The 17,151-nt window shown below is 45.8% G+C and overlaps 2 protein-coding genes across 3 annotated transcripts in view; both read left to right on the forward strand.

Moving 5' to 3' along the window:
• Nucleotides 1-17,151, forward strand: part of LOC310831093 (myosin-11) — a 1,553,087-nt gene that overhangs the window by 1,194,147 nt on the left and 341,789 nt on the right. The window lies entirely within an intron of this gene.
• LOC310830936 (uncharacterized protein) lies at nucleotides 9,477-11,498 on the forward strand. 2 transcript variants are annotated; one of them, XM_083710780.1, is made up of 2 exons: nucleotides 9,477-9,630; nucleotides 10,449-11,498. In XM_083710780.1, the coding sequence occupies exon 2, from the start codon at nucleotides 10,459-10,461 to the stop codon at nucleotides 11,383-11,385; it is 927 nt and encodes a 308-aa protein (XP_083566906.1). In that variant the 5' UTR covers nucleotides 9,477-9,630; nucleotides 10,449-10,458; the 3' UTR covers nucleotides 11,386-11,498. The 2 variants fall into 2 exon arrangements, with proteins under 2 accessions (XP_083566906.1, XP_083566907.1); XM_083710781.1 differs by lacking the exon at nucleotides 9,477-9,630 and adding an exon at nucleotides 10,173-10,305.

Below are 17,151 nucleotides of genomic sequence, written 5' to 3' on the forward strand. Positions count from 1 at the left end.
TTCTGTCTCCAGCTGTGGAGGCACAGCATAGTCACCCTGGCTAGTAGCCACGGGTAGCCTTCTCCTCCATGAATTTGTCCATTCCTCTTTTGAAGCCATCCAAGTTGGTCTCCATCACTGCCTCCTGTGGCAGAGAGTTCCATAGTTTATCTCTGCATGAAGCTATACTTTCTTTTATCTGTCCCGAATCTTCCAACATTGAATGTCCACAAGTTCTAGCATTATGAAGGAAGGGTAGGGAACCTTTTCTAAAACAAGGGTTGGAATCCCTTTTGGGCAACCTTCTAGAGGCCACCTGGGCAGGGCAACAAAAGCCAGTTTTCCCCCCCTTTGCATAGTAGGCTAGCTTCTACAATCACCCACAAAGCTCTCTCTACCTTCCATCCAGCAAACAAGAGACATTATCAGCATTCAAGGATGCCTCCTAGCCAGGCAAAAACACTCAGGAGGGTGGAAAACAAAGTCAGTGAGGTGTGCGGCTTTGGGAGAGCCAGACAGAGAGGTTTGGTCCTCCAACTTGGGTGTTCCCTATCACTGGCTTATAGGATGTCAGGCTGCTGCCAGCGACTCCCACAGCCAGTCGCCCAGGAACATACACACACAAGCAATGGTCTTACCGCCCACTTTTTACTCAGTATTTACAGAGAGAGGCTATAAAACCCAGCCTCTTGGGTAATGGCATTGTCCCAAGTGAATCTCCACATCCACCCACCCACCCCATCTCTTCCACTTCCTCATTCGTCAAGCTCAACCTCTCTACCACAGGTGCTGGATTTTGTTGTAGCTCTCTACCTTTGAGCTCTTTGCTCTCCTACTTTCAAGGCACACTAGGTTCTGGGAAATGGAGGGTCTGGAATGCCTTCTAAAAACACTTTGTCCATCAGCTGTTGCCTCCCTCTGGTGCTTCCTCCTCCTCCGCCTCTCTGTTTCCCAACTTTTCCCCTCACCTGCCTCTGAGCTGTGAGCTCCCTCAAACCCCTGTTATAAATCTAAACTGTCTCCTCCTGGAAGAGTCAGACTGGGGAGGTGATCTCCACCATTCAATATGATAATCTTTATTGTCATTGTCCCATACAGAACAACAAAATTGAAAAAAATCTACATCAGACATTCAAAAACCAACAAGCCTGCTATCCCAGCTATCCCTGCCTGGTTAGTCCGCTAAAAACTCTGATACCCCATAATTGAATACAATATACTCCCACATAGACTACCTTACACTGCATTTAAAACCAAATTCGCATTTGGATAGAAACTGTTTCTCAGGCGGCTAGTCCTAGTCTTTATAACCCTGGACCTTCTTCCTGAAGGCAGAAGCTGAAAGAGATCATTTCCGGGGTGCGCACTATCCTGCACTATCTCTACAGCTTTCTTATGACACCTGGAAGCATAGATTTGATCCAAGGTGGGAAGAGTGCACCCAATTATTCTCTCCGCAGTCTTTACAACCCTGGACAGCATTGTTTTTTCCCTGACCGTGCAGCTCCCAAACCACACACACAGACCGTAAGTTAATACACTCTCAACAGTACAATGGTAAAATGCCATCAACAGGTCCTTTGAGAGGTTATTTTTCCGGAGGATTCTCAGAAAATATAACCTCTGCTGTGCTCTCTTCATCAGGTCTTTACTGTTTTCTCCCAGTCTTCTGCCCAGTCCCTGACATAGGGTGAGGCAGCTCCAGAAAGAACACTGGGCTCCCAAAGTGGTTTTGGGGCACTATCCTTTTGACCAACAGTGCTCCAGTGCTGAGTTACCAGTGACCTACTATGACACAGCCTGTCACCAGGCTGACATAGATGACACCTGGAGCCTCTGATCTGTGATCTTCAAACACCCTGCTTCCAAGAGTCACTTGTCAACACAGCCATAAGGAAGACTCAAGAGGCCCTAGCAGGTGTGAACAGGTTATATTTATTCGAGTATAGTGTTGCAGCTGGTGTTTGGTGTGGGGTGTGAGATGATGATCCCACCCCCATGAAGTCCAAGGAAGGGCCAGCCCCACTCCCCCAGCACCTGTCGTGGATCTGGCTGCTCGTAGCAGGACTTCATTCCTCTTTGCCTTTGCAAAGAGGTTGTTGATTGAAACCAGGCATCCCCAACCTGTGGCCCTCCAGATGTTTTGGCCTACAACTCCCATCATCCCTAGCTAACAGGACCAGTGGTCACGGATGATGGGAGTTGTAGGCCAAAACATCTGGAGGGCCGAAGGTTGGGGATGCCTGGTTGAAACTATTCAAGTGGGCTGTTATGTGGCTTTCTAATCAAAAAAGGGTTAGCCAGCACAGCTGTACTTGAATATAGGGGGATGCAGGTGGCGCTGTCGTGTAAACCACTGAGCCTCTTGGGCTTGCCAATCAGAAGGTCGGTGGTTCAAATCCCTGCAATGGGGTGAGCTCCCGTTGTTCTGTCCCAGATCCTGCCAACCTAGCAGTTCAAAAGCACTCCAATGCAAGTAGATAGATAGGTGCACTCTGGTTTCCATCACGGTGTTCCATTGCACCAGAAGCAGTTTAGTCATGCTGGACACATGACCCGGAAAGCTGTCTGTGGACAAATGCTGACTCCCTTGGCCTGAAAGTGAGATGAGTACTGCACCCTATAGTTTGCTTTAATGGATTTAACTGTCCATTACCTTTTTCTTTCTTTCTTTCTTGAGCATAGATAAGGAACTTTGAGAAGGATAGGACATAAATGCAATAGGTAAAATGGAATGATGAATTTATTTTGTGTTTTTTCTATTTAAATTTCAGTAACTAGTTCTAGATCTGTATTGGGGGAGTGGGAATTGCGTATGTCGATGTCAATGCAAATCTCTCTTTTTGAGGAATCGCAAGTGGGCACTCTGGAGCCAAATGGACCTGATGGATAAGGAGACTGAAGACTTTAAGAGCAAGGAGAAGGCTCTGGGTGATGCCATTGAGAGGCTCAAGAAGGAAAACAAGTTCAGGAAAGAGAAGCTGGTGGCATTTTGGCAAAAGAAGAGGGAGCTCTCCAAGCGCACAGATGGACGAAACACCATTTTGTGGGAGCGAAACATGAAGCTCTGGAAGAAGGTCACAGATCTCTTTGAGAGCATCAGGAATGTTTTGAAAGAGGAACCAGAGCTTTGGAAAGAAGAGCTGGACAGCTGGACAGCTGAGATGGCACTTTGGAAGAAGGAGATGGACCAGTGGGAAGAAAGGTTCTGTGGGAGCTATTAGTATGTCCATTGCAAAATAAATCTCTGGATCAGCCCTCAATTGATCCCTTGCAGTGGACAAAAAAATCTGGTCATCTAAACAAGATGGTGTCAGCTAATGTACGTGGAAATTCATTAAAAGTTTTTCACAGGTGGTTTTTGACTCCGGTCTACCTGAATTGTAACTCCAAGACTACATCCTCCCTTTGTTGGAGGGGGTACAACTCCAGAGGGTTTTGCCATCATAGGTGGTGGGATTGCACTCCTGTGAGTAAATTCTGAGGGACACCAGAAATCTAGACAATCATTGGACAGAGGATCACTCTATGACCTGCTTATTTGAATGTGTTTTGGGGAAAGAATTTGAACCTTCATAGCAAATCTATTACTAGCCATCTGTTGGTGGCTGCCTGCTTAGGTTGAATCCTGACAAGACAGAAGTACTGGTCCAGCACAGGGAACCAGGCAGAGGGCCTTCTCGGTGGTGGCACCTTACCCTGTGGAACGCCCTTCAGTCAGATGTCCAGGAAATAAACAACCACCTGACGTTTAGAAGACATCTGAAGGCAGCCCTGTTTAGGGAAGTTCTTAATGACTGGTGCTTTAATATATTTTTAATATTTTGTTGGAAGCCGCCCAGAGTGGCTTGGGAAACCTAGCCGGATGGGCGAGGTATAAACTACTGTCATAGCACCAGAGTAGAAGGAGCCCTCATCATATTCCATGACCATCTTGCTTCATAAGGCTTTGTCCATTGCAGCTTCTGAAAAACTTAACTCATTCACTCTGAGTTTTTTGAGGGGCTGTGGACCCACAAAGGACTTTTCAGGAGAATAGTAACTTATTTGGCAATAGAGACAATGGTTCAGCAGATGCCTTTAAAAGGTGGTTTTATTTGGAAATGTGTGTGAATTGGAGTTGTGCAAGTTTTCCCTCCTCTATATTTTCAATTATGCTTCTGTATTTGAGAAAAAGAAAACGGAATAGACCGCTTGAAGCAGCTCACTTTAACAGGGGCCAAATATCCCTGCTTGTAAGGTGAGCCAGTTCTGAGATTTATAAAATTTAACATGTTCCCGCACAAAAGGGAGATTTTAGGCATAGATTTCCCCCCCTCCCTTCTTTATAATTCCAGAACTTGCAGTCATTCTGCAAAGCTGTGGGGTGGCGGAATCTGGGCAGACAAAAGGCCAGAGCATTTGTTCACACAATGCAGAATTACTTTATGAAATCCACTCACACAAGAGGTACTTAATGGCCTCTAGCTTAGATTGCTTTGAAACAAGGTTAGTCAAAGCCACAAAGGAGACAGCCATGATCACTAAACTGAGTGCTTACATTCAGGGTCAGAATGCTACTGAATACCTATAACTTGGGTTGGCGGTGGTAGGGTAGTAGTGGAAAAGAGTTATTACTCTATAAAACCTGCTGGTGCACCCTGAAGGTTTTCTGATTGGCCACTGAGGAAGGAGAATGCAGGATTAGATAAGCTTTTGGTTTCCTCCAGCAGGGCTCCTCTGTTATTTTTTCCTACAGCATGAGGCATCCGTCACCCATTGCTATCTGTATATTAAATCTCATCCACAGAATTATGCACACAACAATGTAATTTATCCCTCATTATTTATACTCAGGCTCCATCTGCACAGAACATTTAAGGCAGTACCATACCACTTTGAACAGCCATGGCTTCCCACAAGGAACCCTGGGAAGCGTAGTTTATTAAAGGGTGTCGAGGGTTATTTGGAGACTCCTGTTTCCTTCCCAGAACTACAATTCCCAGAGTTCCCCAGGAAGAGGTATTGACTGCTAAACCACTGTGGAAACTGTAATTCTGAGGGAGGAAGAGGAGTCTCCTGTCAACGCTCAGCACCTTTTAATCAGCCAGGCATGGAGAACCATAGTTCCAGGGGCTAAATGGTCATCCTCAGGACTCTCCGCAGACCTCCTTCTTCTTTGGCAATCCCTCGTAGCCAAGTAAGATTGTCTTCCATAAACACAGTTTTAACAATGAGTCTGTAAGTGACTGTGGAGGCCAATTCTGGATCCACACATCCTTCCACAGTGGGGACATTGGTTTCCAGGCGGGAGTTGATCACAGTGTGAATTTGCCAAGCGTGCCTACCTCTTTGCACGTTTCTCCCTTGTGTCCTGAGTTCGAGTGTCTTCAAAGCCCATGACACCTTTGGTAAAGGCTGTTCTCCAACTGGAGCGCTCGCAGGCCAATGTTTCCCAGTTGTCAGTGTTTATACTACATTTTTTTAGATTTGCCTTGAGACAGACCATACCCCTCACCAGCCCTGCTTCAAATTCTCTTTGAGTGCTTTATCCCTAGCTGGAGTGTATTGTTACATTTACGTAATAACTCTTGCTTGCCTGAATGGAAGATAGAGACATGTTCTCTCTGTGTGTGTGCAGAAACCACTGGCTTTTGGTGTGGCTAAATTGTAGCCTACTTTACAGTCCCATACCCTCCAACCCTTCTCTGATGAAAATAGGGACATCCCATCATAATTGTATTATTTATATCCCACCCATTTGACTGGGTTGCCCCAGCCACTCTGGGCAGCTTCCAACATATATATATATATATATATATATATAAACATAATCAAACATTTAAAAACCTCCCTATATGGGGCTGCCTTCAGATGTTTTCTAAAGGTTGTGTAGTTACTTATCTCCTTGGCTCGGGGGTTGCATAACTTCATTGTTGTTGTTGTTTAGTCGTTTAGTCGTGTCCGACTCTTCGTGACCCCATGGACCAGAGAACGCCAGGCACCTCTGTCCTCCACTGCCTCCCGCAGTTTGCTCAAACTCATGCTGGTAACCTCGAAAACACTATCCAACCATCTCGTCCTCTGCCGTCCCCTTCTCCTTGTGCCCTCCATCTTTCCCAACATCAGGGTCTTCTCCAGGGAGTCTTCTCTTCTCATGAGGTGGCCAAAGTACTGGAGCCTCAGCTTCACAATCTGTCCTTCCAGTGAGCACTCAGGGTTGATTTCCTTCAGTATGGAGAGGTTTGATCTTCTTGCAGTCCATGGGACTCTCAAGAGTCTCCTCCAGCACCATAATTCAAAAGCATCAATTCTTCGGCGATCAGCCTTCTTTATGGTCCAGCTCTCACTTCCATACATCACTACTGGGAAAACCATAGCTTTAACTATACGAACCTTTGTTGGCAAGGTGATGTCTCTACTTCTCAAGATGCTGTCTAGGCCTGTCATTGCCCTTCTCCCAAGAAGCAGGCGTCTTTTAATTTCGTGGCTGCTGTCACCATCTGCAGTGATCATTGAGCCCAAGAAAGTAAAATCTCTCACTACCTCCATTTCTTCCCCTTCTATTTGCCAGGAGGTGATGGGACCAGTGGCCATGATCTTCGTTTTTTTGATGTTGAGCTTCAGACCATATTTTGCGCTCTCCTCTTTCACCCTCATTAAAAGGTTCTTTAATTCCTCCTCACTTTCTGCCATCAAGGTTGTGTCATCTGCATATCTGAGGTTGTTGATATTTCTTCCGGCAATCTTAATTCCGGCTAGGGATTCATCCAGCCCAGCCTTTCGCATGATGAATTCTGCATATAAGTTAAATAAGCAGGGAGACAAAATACAGCCTTGTCGTACTCCTTTCCCAATTTTGAACCAATCAGTTGTTCCATATCCAGTTCTAACTGTAGCTTCTTGTCCCACATAGAGATTTCTCAGGAGACAGATGAGGTGATCTGGCACTCCCATTTCTTTAAGAACTTGCCATAGTTTGCCGTGGTCGACACAGTCAAAAGCTTTTGCATAGTCAATGAAGCAGAAGTAGATGTCTTTCTGGAACTCTCTAGCTTTCTCCATAATCCAGCGCATGTTTGCAATTTGGTCTCTGGTTCCTCTGCCTCTTCTAAATCCAGCTTGCACTTCTGGGAGTTCTCGGTCCACATACTGCTTGAGCCTTCCTTGTAGAATTTGAAGCATAACCTTGCTAGCGTGTGAAATGAGTGCAATTGTGCGGTAGTTGGAGCATTCTTTGGCACTGCCCTTCTTTGGGATTGGGATGTAGACTGATCTTCTCCAATCCTCTGGCCACTGCTGAGTTTTCCAAACTTGCTGGCATATTGAGTGTAGCACCTTAACAGCATCATCTTTTAAAATTTTAAATAGTTCAGCTGGAATGCCATCACTTCCACTGGCCTTGTTATTTGCAGTGCTTTCTAAGGCCCATTTGACTTCACTTTCCAGGATGTCTGGCTCAAGGTCAGCAACCACACTACCTGGGGTATACGAGACATCCATTTCTTTCTGGTATAATTCCTCTGTGTATTCTTGCCACCTCTTCTTGATGTCTTCTGCTTCTGTTAGGTCCTTTCCACTTTTGTCCTTTATTGTGGAAATCTTTGTACGAAATGTTCCTTTCATATCTCCAATTTTCTTGAACAGATCTCTGGTTCTTCCCATTCTATTGCTTTCCTCTATTTCTTTGCATTGCTCGTTTAAGAAGGTCTTCTTGTCTCTCCTTGCTATTCTTTGGAAATCTGCATTCAATTTCCTGTATCTTTCACCATCTCCCTCGCATTTTGCTTGCCTTCTCTCCCCCGCTATTTGTAAGGCCTCATTGGACAGCCACTTTGCTTTCTTGCATTTCCTTTTCATTGGGATGGTTTTCGTTGCTGCCTCCTGTATAATGTTACGAGCCTCCATCCATAGTTCTTCAGGCATTCTGTCCACCAAATCTAAATCCTTAAACCTGTTCCTCACTTCCACTGTGTATTCAGCATAACTTCATGGATCACTGCCTTGCCGTGGCGAAGGGGCTTGAAGAACTCAGAGAAGCTATGAACTATGCCGAGCAGGGCACCCAAGATGAACAGGTCATAGTGGAGAGTTTTGACCAAACGTGATCCACCTGGAGGAGGAACCGGCAAGCCACTCCAGTATCCCTGCCAAGAAAACTCCATGGACAAAGACAACAGGCATAACTTCATAGCCTCCATCATTTCTCCAAGGAAAATAGGGATGCCCTAAGGAAAAGCGGGACATTCCACAATCAAATCAGAAACTGGGATAACTTCTCTAAATCAGGGACGTCCCTGGAAAATAGGGACACTTGGAGGATTTGAAGTCCCACCTGTTGCTGTGCCTACTTCTGCCTCTGTCGTACTGCAGAATCACAATTGTTGCTCCACCCACTTCTTCCCCTGGCTTCACCCACCACTAGTATGAGGCCCATAGGAAGTTTCACACAACAGAAAACAGTACTTTGGGTGGGAAATCGTCCCCCACTCCTGGCATAAAATCTAATCTACTGACAAATTCCACAAGAATGGCCATTGTTATCCAATGATTAAGCTTTGTTCCTTTCACATAACTTAGATTGGCATTCTGGTTAAAAGAATTTCCGACAGGTTCTGCACAGGGCCGGATATAGGTTCGATGAAGCCCTAAGCTACTGAAGGTAATGGGGCCCTTTCTATGTCCAGCTGTCCTTTGTCAACAACAAGTTGTTGCTGTTTTTTGTGTTGAATATATGCTATGTGGTGATTTATGGATTTAATAGGTATTGAAAGCCAATTGCATATGTTGCCATGCAACCAGTCCGTTCAGAATGTAGGCACCCTATATATAGAAAGGAGCAAGCCGGTGATATTTTAGGGAACAAGGCTAGCAGGCGGGGCCCATGACTTACATCATAGGAGCCCACACAACACAAAACACTGTTGCTGTATGTAGGTTTTATTTTGTTTTTTATCTTATGTTTTGGAAATGTACATCCAGTTTTTTTTCCCTTTAAATTTTATGTATAAGCTAAACAAGCTAGCGGGGCCCCTAAGCTATAGCTTGTTTAGCTTATACTTAAATCCAGCACTGGTTCTTCAGAATGAACCCATTTTCATAAATTAGGCTCATAGTGTCCCTGAGGAAGACACATGGTTCCAAGCAAGCAGGTGCCAAACTCTTTGTTGCACAGCTGTACGGTTGAAGCTCACCCATGGCTAGTGACCCTGTTATGGTTTCCCATTCTGCCCACTGCAAAAACTCCACCAGCATCTGATACCTGATGCAGCCACTTCTCTACATTCATGGTGGAGTTACCTTTGGTCTCTTAAAAATCCACCCTGTGGAAGGATCCTGCATCTCAGTGGCAGAGCTTTGCACGCTGGAGATCCCAGCTTCAGTCCATGGTGTCTCCAGGTAGGGCTAGGGGAGACCGCTGTCTAAATCCCTGGGGATCTCCTGAAGGTAAGTGTATACAATACAGAGCTAGATTGACCAATGGTGTGGCTGCAGATAAGCTAAAATAAGCTTCCCATGTTCCATTTTCATCAGCTACAACCTTGGCATTGTAATGACGGAACCAGAAGATCCACAGAAGTTCTGGCATTGTTTTGTTAATATTCTCAGGCTGCCATGGCGATGAAGTTCTTAACAAAGGGGTCTTCATCATAGCAGGAGGAGGAGGTGCAGGTTAGTGGACATCCCAGGTTTACTTATTTTGGGGGCATTTAAGGCATCTTGACAGTTCTTTTCTCTCTCTTTTGTTATTCAAAGCCACCAAGGCATTATCAAGGGAGCCCAGCTGCATCAGATTTATCTAGTTCAGGATCAAGTCTCCCACAGTTGCCAACCAGATGCCTCTGGGAGGTCCAAAAGCAGTACATGAGCACAAAGAGCTCTCTCTTGCTTCTGATCTCAAGAAATTGGTATTCAGATATATGCTGCCTTTGATAAAGGAGGTAACATAGCTTCCATCAGTAGTAGACACTGATGGCTTCATCCTCCGTGGATTTCTCTAATCTCATTTTTCATAGAATCATGGAGTTGTAGGGTTGGAAGGGACCCAGCAGCCTGTTCTCACAGTGGCCAGCAACAGGAAGGTCCAGCAATACATGGCAATACATTGTGAACCAGCCCCTAGCACTGAATGCCCCTGTCATGATCTTTCCTCCTGAAATGACGGGCTTGAGAAGGTCCTGCATTTGGAGTGGTGAACCAAACCCTGAGGTGATGGCTGCACAAATGGACCCTGGGACTCATCAGGGTCTGAGATTGGAGAACCTCAATCGCTCCCCGCCTAGTGTGAACTGGGGCTGGTGGTGGGGTCCTCCTCCGCAACCAAGCTTCCAGTTTCCAAGCCGGAAGGTAAGGTTCTTTGCGGTGACTCGGTCTCCTCCGAGTTTGTATCCTCTGAGTCAGGCTCTGGAGTTGGCAGTTTTCTGACTTTGTCAGTGGGCAACGCAACCTCCCCTTCTAGGCCACTCACTCATGTATTTCTCTGTACACAGCTGTGATCAGATGGAGGACGGGGAGAAACATTTGGATGTCACTCTTAACTGTGCAGATTATCTGGAGGGCAACAGCAATGACATTTCTGCAAAGCGGGAGAGCTGGCACCATATGAACCATATCCCCAGAACCTTGAAGAGCCAGTTCGTATATCGCCAACTGAGAGAACAGAAAAATGCACTTCAAGAGGAAATCAGGATATTCTGGAAGAAATGCCAACGCCTACGGAGGGAGATCCAGACCTTCCAAGAAGATAACAAAACCAAGGCTTTGTGGGAGGAGATCCATGCCTTCAAGATGAAGAACAAGGGCTTCATGGATGAGATCAAGAACTTCTTAGAGGAGAGCCGGGTTTTCATGACTGAGATCAAGGCCTTCCAGACCAAAAAAAAGGAAATTCAGGACCAGATGAAGACCTTTCAGGAAAAGATTGAGGCACTCCAGCAGAGGATCAAGACAACAGAGGAGGAGATTGTTACCTTGGAGGAAAGGAATGAATCATTTCGAGAAGCTGTCAAAGCCTTCCAGATTAAGAACAAGGAGTACCAGGAAGCCAACAAAGGCATGCGTGAGAAGAACAAATCCATCCAGGAGAAGATAGAAGCCATTGAAGAGAAGAACAACACATTCTGGAAGGAATGCAAGGCATTTTGGAAGAAGGACAAAACCTTCTGGGAAGAGGACATGGCCATATCCAAAGACAAAATGGCCCTCTGGGAAGAGTATATAGCTTTGAGGGATAATGACCAAGACCTCCAGGAAGAAAAAGCGGTCATCTGGGACATGGTGGAAGCTCTCTGGGATATGAAGTACTCCATATGGAAAGAGGTAAATGGGTTTCCGGAAGAACCACAACCTGAGTTCGAGGTGGAAGTTCTCGACAATGGTGCCGATGGAGACCATGATGAACCACCTGATGAAATAAAAGAGGTGTGAATTAACGCAATGATCTGGTTAGCACCACCTTAAAAACTCCTATACATTGATGTACAAACACCGCGGCTCCTTTGTCATCAAGACCTTTTAATAAAATCTTGATGGAATTTCAAGGTGTTGTCACTACGCTACATTGCTGGGGAGGTGGGCGGGTTCACACCGGCCATACACACCAGCAGATGATTGTAACCATGTGGACCGGCAGCCTGGCAAACCTGGTGTGGCACATTTAATTGTTTATTTTCAAAATTTAGAATTCACATCTTTGTGAAAATATAGAAAGACAGAGGACAACATATAAAGGTAAAATGAACAGGAGATCCATTAAAAATCATTGGAAACTTCAAAAAATACTGATTGGGTAAAAGAAAAAATAATAATGTTGCACTTAGGGTTGCCATATTTCAAAACCCCCGGATTGTTGAGCTTTTAGGAAACCCCCAAAATTGTTCAGCTTTTTTTTAGGAAACCCTAAAAGTTGCCTAAGATTCAGGACAAAAGGACAAAGCACCACCTTTCAGAAATTCCCCCAGACGTCAATTCCGCATTTGAAATCCCGGAAATGCACAGGAAAATTTAGATGTATGTCAGCCCTAAGATTGCTAAAACCCTCCCAGCATGTTGGAGGATATGGATGGCCACAGGGGAAAGGCCACAGCTCATTTATAAGAGCATTTGTTCTGCATGAAGAAAGACCCAGGTTCAGTCCTTAGCATCTCCAGGTAGGGCTGGAGAGAGAAACCCTGCCTGAACCCATGGAGAGCTGCTGCCGGTCAGTGCAGACAGAGCTGAGCTAGATAGATCAACAGTCTGTCCTGGAGTAAGGCAACTTTCTGTGGTTTTTCTCTGGTGTGCATTTTTTGTTGTTGTTGGAGGACTGCGTCCTAAAATTCAAAGAGGTGCAAATTTCAAAAGATAGGTGTGCTTTGCTTTATGTATTAAGGACTGCAGAGTCACTGGGTTTGCATGCAGATGGGAGCCCAAACTCCCTTTCCTCCAATACATAGTATAAGCAGGATCCCCTATTTAATTTTGCATTCTATTTGGTTCTATGCAGCCTGGATGAACTGCAAACATTGGAGGGCACACATGTACACACACACACACACACACACACACACACACACAGAGTCCTTTGCTCTCTTTTCTGCTGAGTTCCAGCATTCAGGCACTCTTTATCCTCTTATTTGCTTTCAGTTGTGGGTACAGTAGAAAAAATAATAATCAAAAAAATCAGTCAAGGTGACAGTCAAAGGAGCTGGGAACTGAAGCAAGGCCAAACTCCTCAGTCCCCAGGTGATCTGTTCATGGTCACGTCCCCACCAAGGCACTAAAATTTCAGTGTCAGCAGGATGTGCTCAGAGTTCATGAAAATGTTGCAGGGGAGGAGGGGAGAGGGCTTGGTAGAAGGAATGCTTAGGCTGCAGGCCCATGCAAACCCACTGGGTTGTTCAAATCTGACCATTTCAGTTCTCTGGGTTTCTCATCCCCACCCCCATTCTTAAAATTCACTCCGCTGGAGGTTTAAAATAGAGTTCTGGTGGCCACGTGCCAGGGATAACTTAGCTGTGATTCCTGCATTCCAGGGGGGATGAATTCCTGGGGTCCCTTCCAACTTTGGGAACCCAGTCTGGAAAAGATGTGACATGGTGCAGCCAGCAGCTGTCTCTGAAAATTTTCCTGCAGTCCACAGTATATGGAAAGAACTCCTGCCAAATGAAAACATCCAACATGGACCTCTGATGATTGCAACACCATTGCACCAAGACTACCTCATAGCTCATGGTCTGATTGTCCAACAGCAGGTGAACTAACTCTGTTGCTCAGCCCAAGATAGCTGTTAAAAATAGACTTGGCATGCACTGCTTCAGAATGCATTCAGCATCCTTGCTAACAGTGTCTAGGAATCTGACCAGATTGCGAATGACTCCCATTGACCCCAAATGGCAAATTTAATAACCCTACTAAAGCAATGTACTATCTGGAGAGGGGTTTTTAAATGTCCAAAGAGAAAACATGCTGGCCGCTCCCTGAATAAAAACCTGTCAACTCTTCCTGATTGATCACTATCACCAAAGTTGTATGTGTATATGTACAGTATTTGTTGCGTGCTAAGGTACCCGAGCCACAAAGTTCCCAGGTGAACAATAAAGCACACAGATGCTAAGTATTTTGGTTTATGGGTTCAAATAGGCCACAACTTTATTGTTTACAGATGTGAGCAGTTTGGCTTAGGGGCCCAGGGGTCAGCAAACTTTTTCAGCGGGGGGCCAGTCCACTGTCCCTCAGACCTTGTGGGGGGCCAGACTATATTTTTTGGGGGGAAATGAACAAATCCCTATGCCCCACAAATAACCCAGAGATTTTAAATCCAGTGGTACCTCTGGTTGCGAACAGGATCCGTTCCAGAGCCCCGTTCACAACCTGAGCAGAATGCAACCTGTGTCTGCGCATCTGCACATGCATGGGTCATAATTTGCTGCTTATGTGCATGCTCGTGATGTCATTTTTAACGTCTGCGCATGTGTGAGTGGCGAAACCCAGAAGTAACCCTTTCCGGTACTTCTGGGTCGCTGCAGGACGCAACTTGAAAATGTTCAACCTGAAGCAAACGGAGCATGAGGTATGACTGTAAAAGCACACATTCTACTCATGTAAAAACACCAGGCAGTCTCCACAAATAACCCAGAGATGCATTTTAAATAAAATGCTCATGTAAAAACATGCTGATTCCTGGACCGTCTGCGGACTGGATTTAGAAGGTGATTGGGCCAGATCCAGCCCCCGGGCCTTAGTTTGCCTACCCATGGCTTAAGCATTGGGGTAAAGCCAGGCTATATCTTGACTATATCTGCAGGGAGTCCACTTAAGGGTAAACCACTGGTGCTCTATGACTTACATCAAATAGGGGCATCCTGAGGGTCCCTGTGGGGGCTGTGACATGTCCCTAGCCCACGTCCAGGCTTCAGACAGGATTCACACCCCAGATCCCTTTAACAGGATACCCTTACTTTGGAGGGCAGGCAAAGACTACAACCTCCCCTCCATCCAAGCAAAAGTAGAACCCCAGCAACAGCAACACGATTGGCATGATGCGAGGAGGGTTCAGCAATCCTCTGCCCCCTAAGCTGGCATACTTGTGATCCGGCTGCCCAGCCTCAGTGCCCCTCACTGGGAAAAAGTGAACAAAGTTGTATCATTGAAATTGTATGGCTCCCAGAATAAGAATTCCTGTTCCCACAAAAAGCATGGGTGGTTTCAGCTTAGCATTTTTATCATTTTTAAAAAGAAATCCTATTGATTTTGGGACCCTTTCCCCTAATTTGTAGTTTGGGACTTTTTAGTTTAGACCATGGGTAGGCAACCTGAGGCCTGGGGGCGGAACCCAGCCCAAATCGCCTTCTAAATCCGGCCCATGGACAGTCCAGGAATCAGTGTGTTTTTACATGAGTAGAATGTGTCCTTTTCTTTAAAATGCATCTCTGGGTTATTTGTGGGGCATAGAAATTTGTTCTCCCCCCCAAAAAAAAAATATAGTCCGGCCCCCCACAAGGTCTGAGGGACAGTGGACCGGACCCCTGCTGGAAAAGTTTGCTGACCCCTGGCTTAGAGAAATGGCAAGTGAGAAGTGACACGGTTGACGTTTATAAAATTTTGCTTGGAATGGAGAAAGCAGAAAGCTTTTCTCCCTTTCTCGTGACGCCTAAACTCGTAGAAATCCAAGGAAACTGAATGCTGGAAAATTCAGGACAGATAAAACAAAATTCTTTACACAGAGCAAGGTTAAACTAGGGAACTCACCCACAGGAAGCAGTGATGGATTAGGTGAAGGTGTCCCTTCATCAGCTCTGCAGACCTCCATTGGCTACCTGTAGAGTGAAAATCTCCCTTCCACCTGAAGCAGTGTCACACCAAAGGTATCCCTGCAGGTGGTAGCCACAAGAAAACACCAAATGTGGATTTCAGAAGGGGGGTGACTGGGACCGAACCAGCCTGGAATCTCTTGGATCCCAAGCCAGCACAATCACCATGGCATGATAGCACCAGAGCTGGTTCTGGCCCAATCAGAGCAACAGCTCCAGGTTGCTGGAGCAATTTTCCTGCCCCACACCTTTGGGCCTGGCCATCATGCATGGAAAAACAATGAATGTCATTGTGATTTTGCCATTCTAGAAAGCTCAACCAGACTTGGGGAGTTTGGCTTGCTCCTTTAGGTTGCTCATGAGGTGGAGTGGGGTCCCAGTGCCCATAGGATAGTACCAATCTCCTCTTTTGAGGGTAGGGGAAAGGGGTGGGAGAGAGAGGGTGGTGGGTCTGGCCTTGGAGCAGGAGATCCAACCTCCTAGGGCCCCTCCCAGCTGCCACACAAACCTCAGTGGCCCTTGCAGAAGATAAAATGGGGTGGCCTGGGGGGGGGGAGATCAAAAGAATGCTTTCATCCAGAGGGTCCAGCATGCTGTGGGCATTATTGTGAACAAGAAAGTTAAGGACAAGATCCTGGCCAAGAGAATTAATGTGCGAATTGAGCATATTAAGCACTCAAAGAGCAGAGACAGCTTCTTGCAGCGTGTGAAAGAAAACGAAAGAAAGAAAAAAGAAGGAAAGGAAAAGGGAATTTGGTTTGAACTAAAACGCCAGCCTGCTCCTCCAAGAGAAGCCCACTTTGTGAGAAACGATGGCAAGGAGCCAGAGCTGCTGGAACCAATTCCATATGAGTTTGTGGCATAGCGTATGTGAACAAAATAAAATACTATCTTGAGGACCTAAAAAAAGGGGGGGGGGAGAATGTTTTCATCCAGAAGGTCCTACTCCCCAGACATGCCCCTGAAACAGAAAGTGAAATGTACAACAGCTCTGGAAGTGGCACCTATATTTCCCTTCCCGTTAGAAATAATAGAAGGAACATTGTAAAACAATGAAACAAACTCGAGACCAGAAAGTGGGGAGGAGCAGGTGAAAAGTGTTCTAAGTAAATACCGTATTTTTCGCTCTATAAGACGCACCAGACCACAAGACGCACCCAGTTTTTGGAGGAGGAAAACAAGAAGAAAAAAAATATTCTGAATCTCAGAAGCCAGAACAGCAAGAGGGATCGCTGCGCAGTGAAAGCAGCAATCCCTCTTGCTGTTCTGGCTTCTGTGATAGCTACGCAGCCTGCATTTGCTGCATAAGATCCACACACATTTCCCCTTACTTTTGAGGAGGGGAAAAGTGAGTCTTAGAGAGCAAAAAATATGGTATGTTACCTCAGCCAGTGAGGGGTAGCAGACAGAAACTCTCTTCTTCTCCTGCTGATTCCTTCTTGAGAAGCCACTTGTCGTCCTCTAGAGCGTTTCCTCAGGCTTTAGTTCCTTCTTCCCTCCTTCTTCCAGTTAGCTTTGGGCCTTCTTTTACTTAGCCCTATGTCTGCATAGTGACCACATGTAAACTTGTCCTCAGAATCGCTTTGCCTGGCAGGAGTAGTAAACCTGAACAGCTCTTCGTTCTTTCAACCAGCAGCCTCACCGGACAACTTGTTTCCGCCCTTGACTGCAATATATGTACCAAGATCCAACCAAAAGTCCTTCCAGCTTCCCTTCTGCCCTGCTGTTCCACCAAGCAAGATCCTCGATTTAGCTTTTCATCCACCTTCCCTTCTTCCTCTCTTGCCTCCCTTCATTTTATGGGCTTAAATTAGAGCAGTGTTTCAGAATGTATAGCTTCCTTAGCTGCTGGGGTCTATACCGCTGTTTTTATTTATTTTTAACTGGCCCACGTTTTCAACAG

Source organism: Podarcis gaigeae (assembly GCF_964106915.1).
Source record: "Podarcis gaigeae genome assembly, chromosome: 14".
NCBI lineage: Eukaryota > Metazoa > Chordata > Lepidosauria > Squamata > Lacertidae > Podarcis > Podarcis gaigeae.

Coding starts and splice junctions, on each gene's coding strand:
- LOC310830936 (XM_083710780.1), top strand. CDS start 10,459: ATGGAGGACGGGGAGAAACATTTGGATGTCACTCTTAACTGTGCAGAT.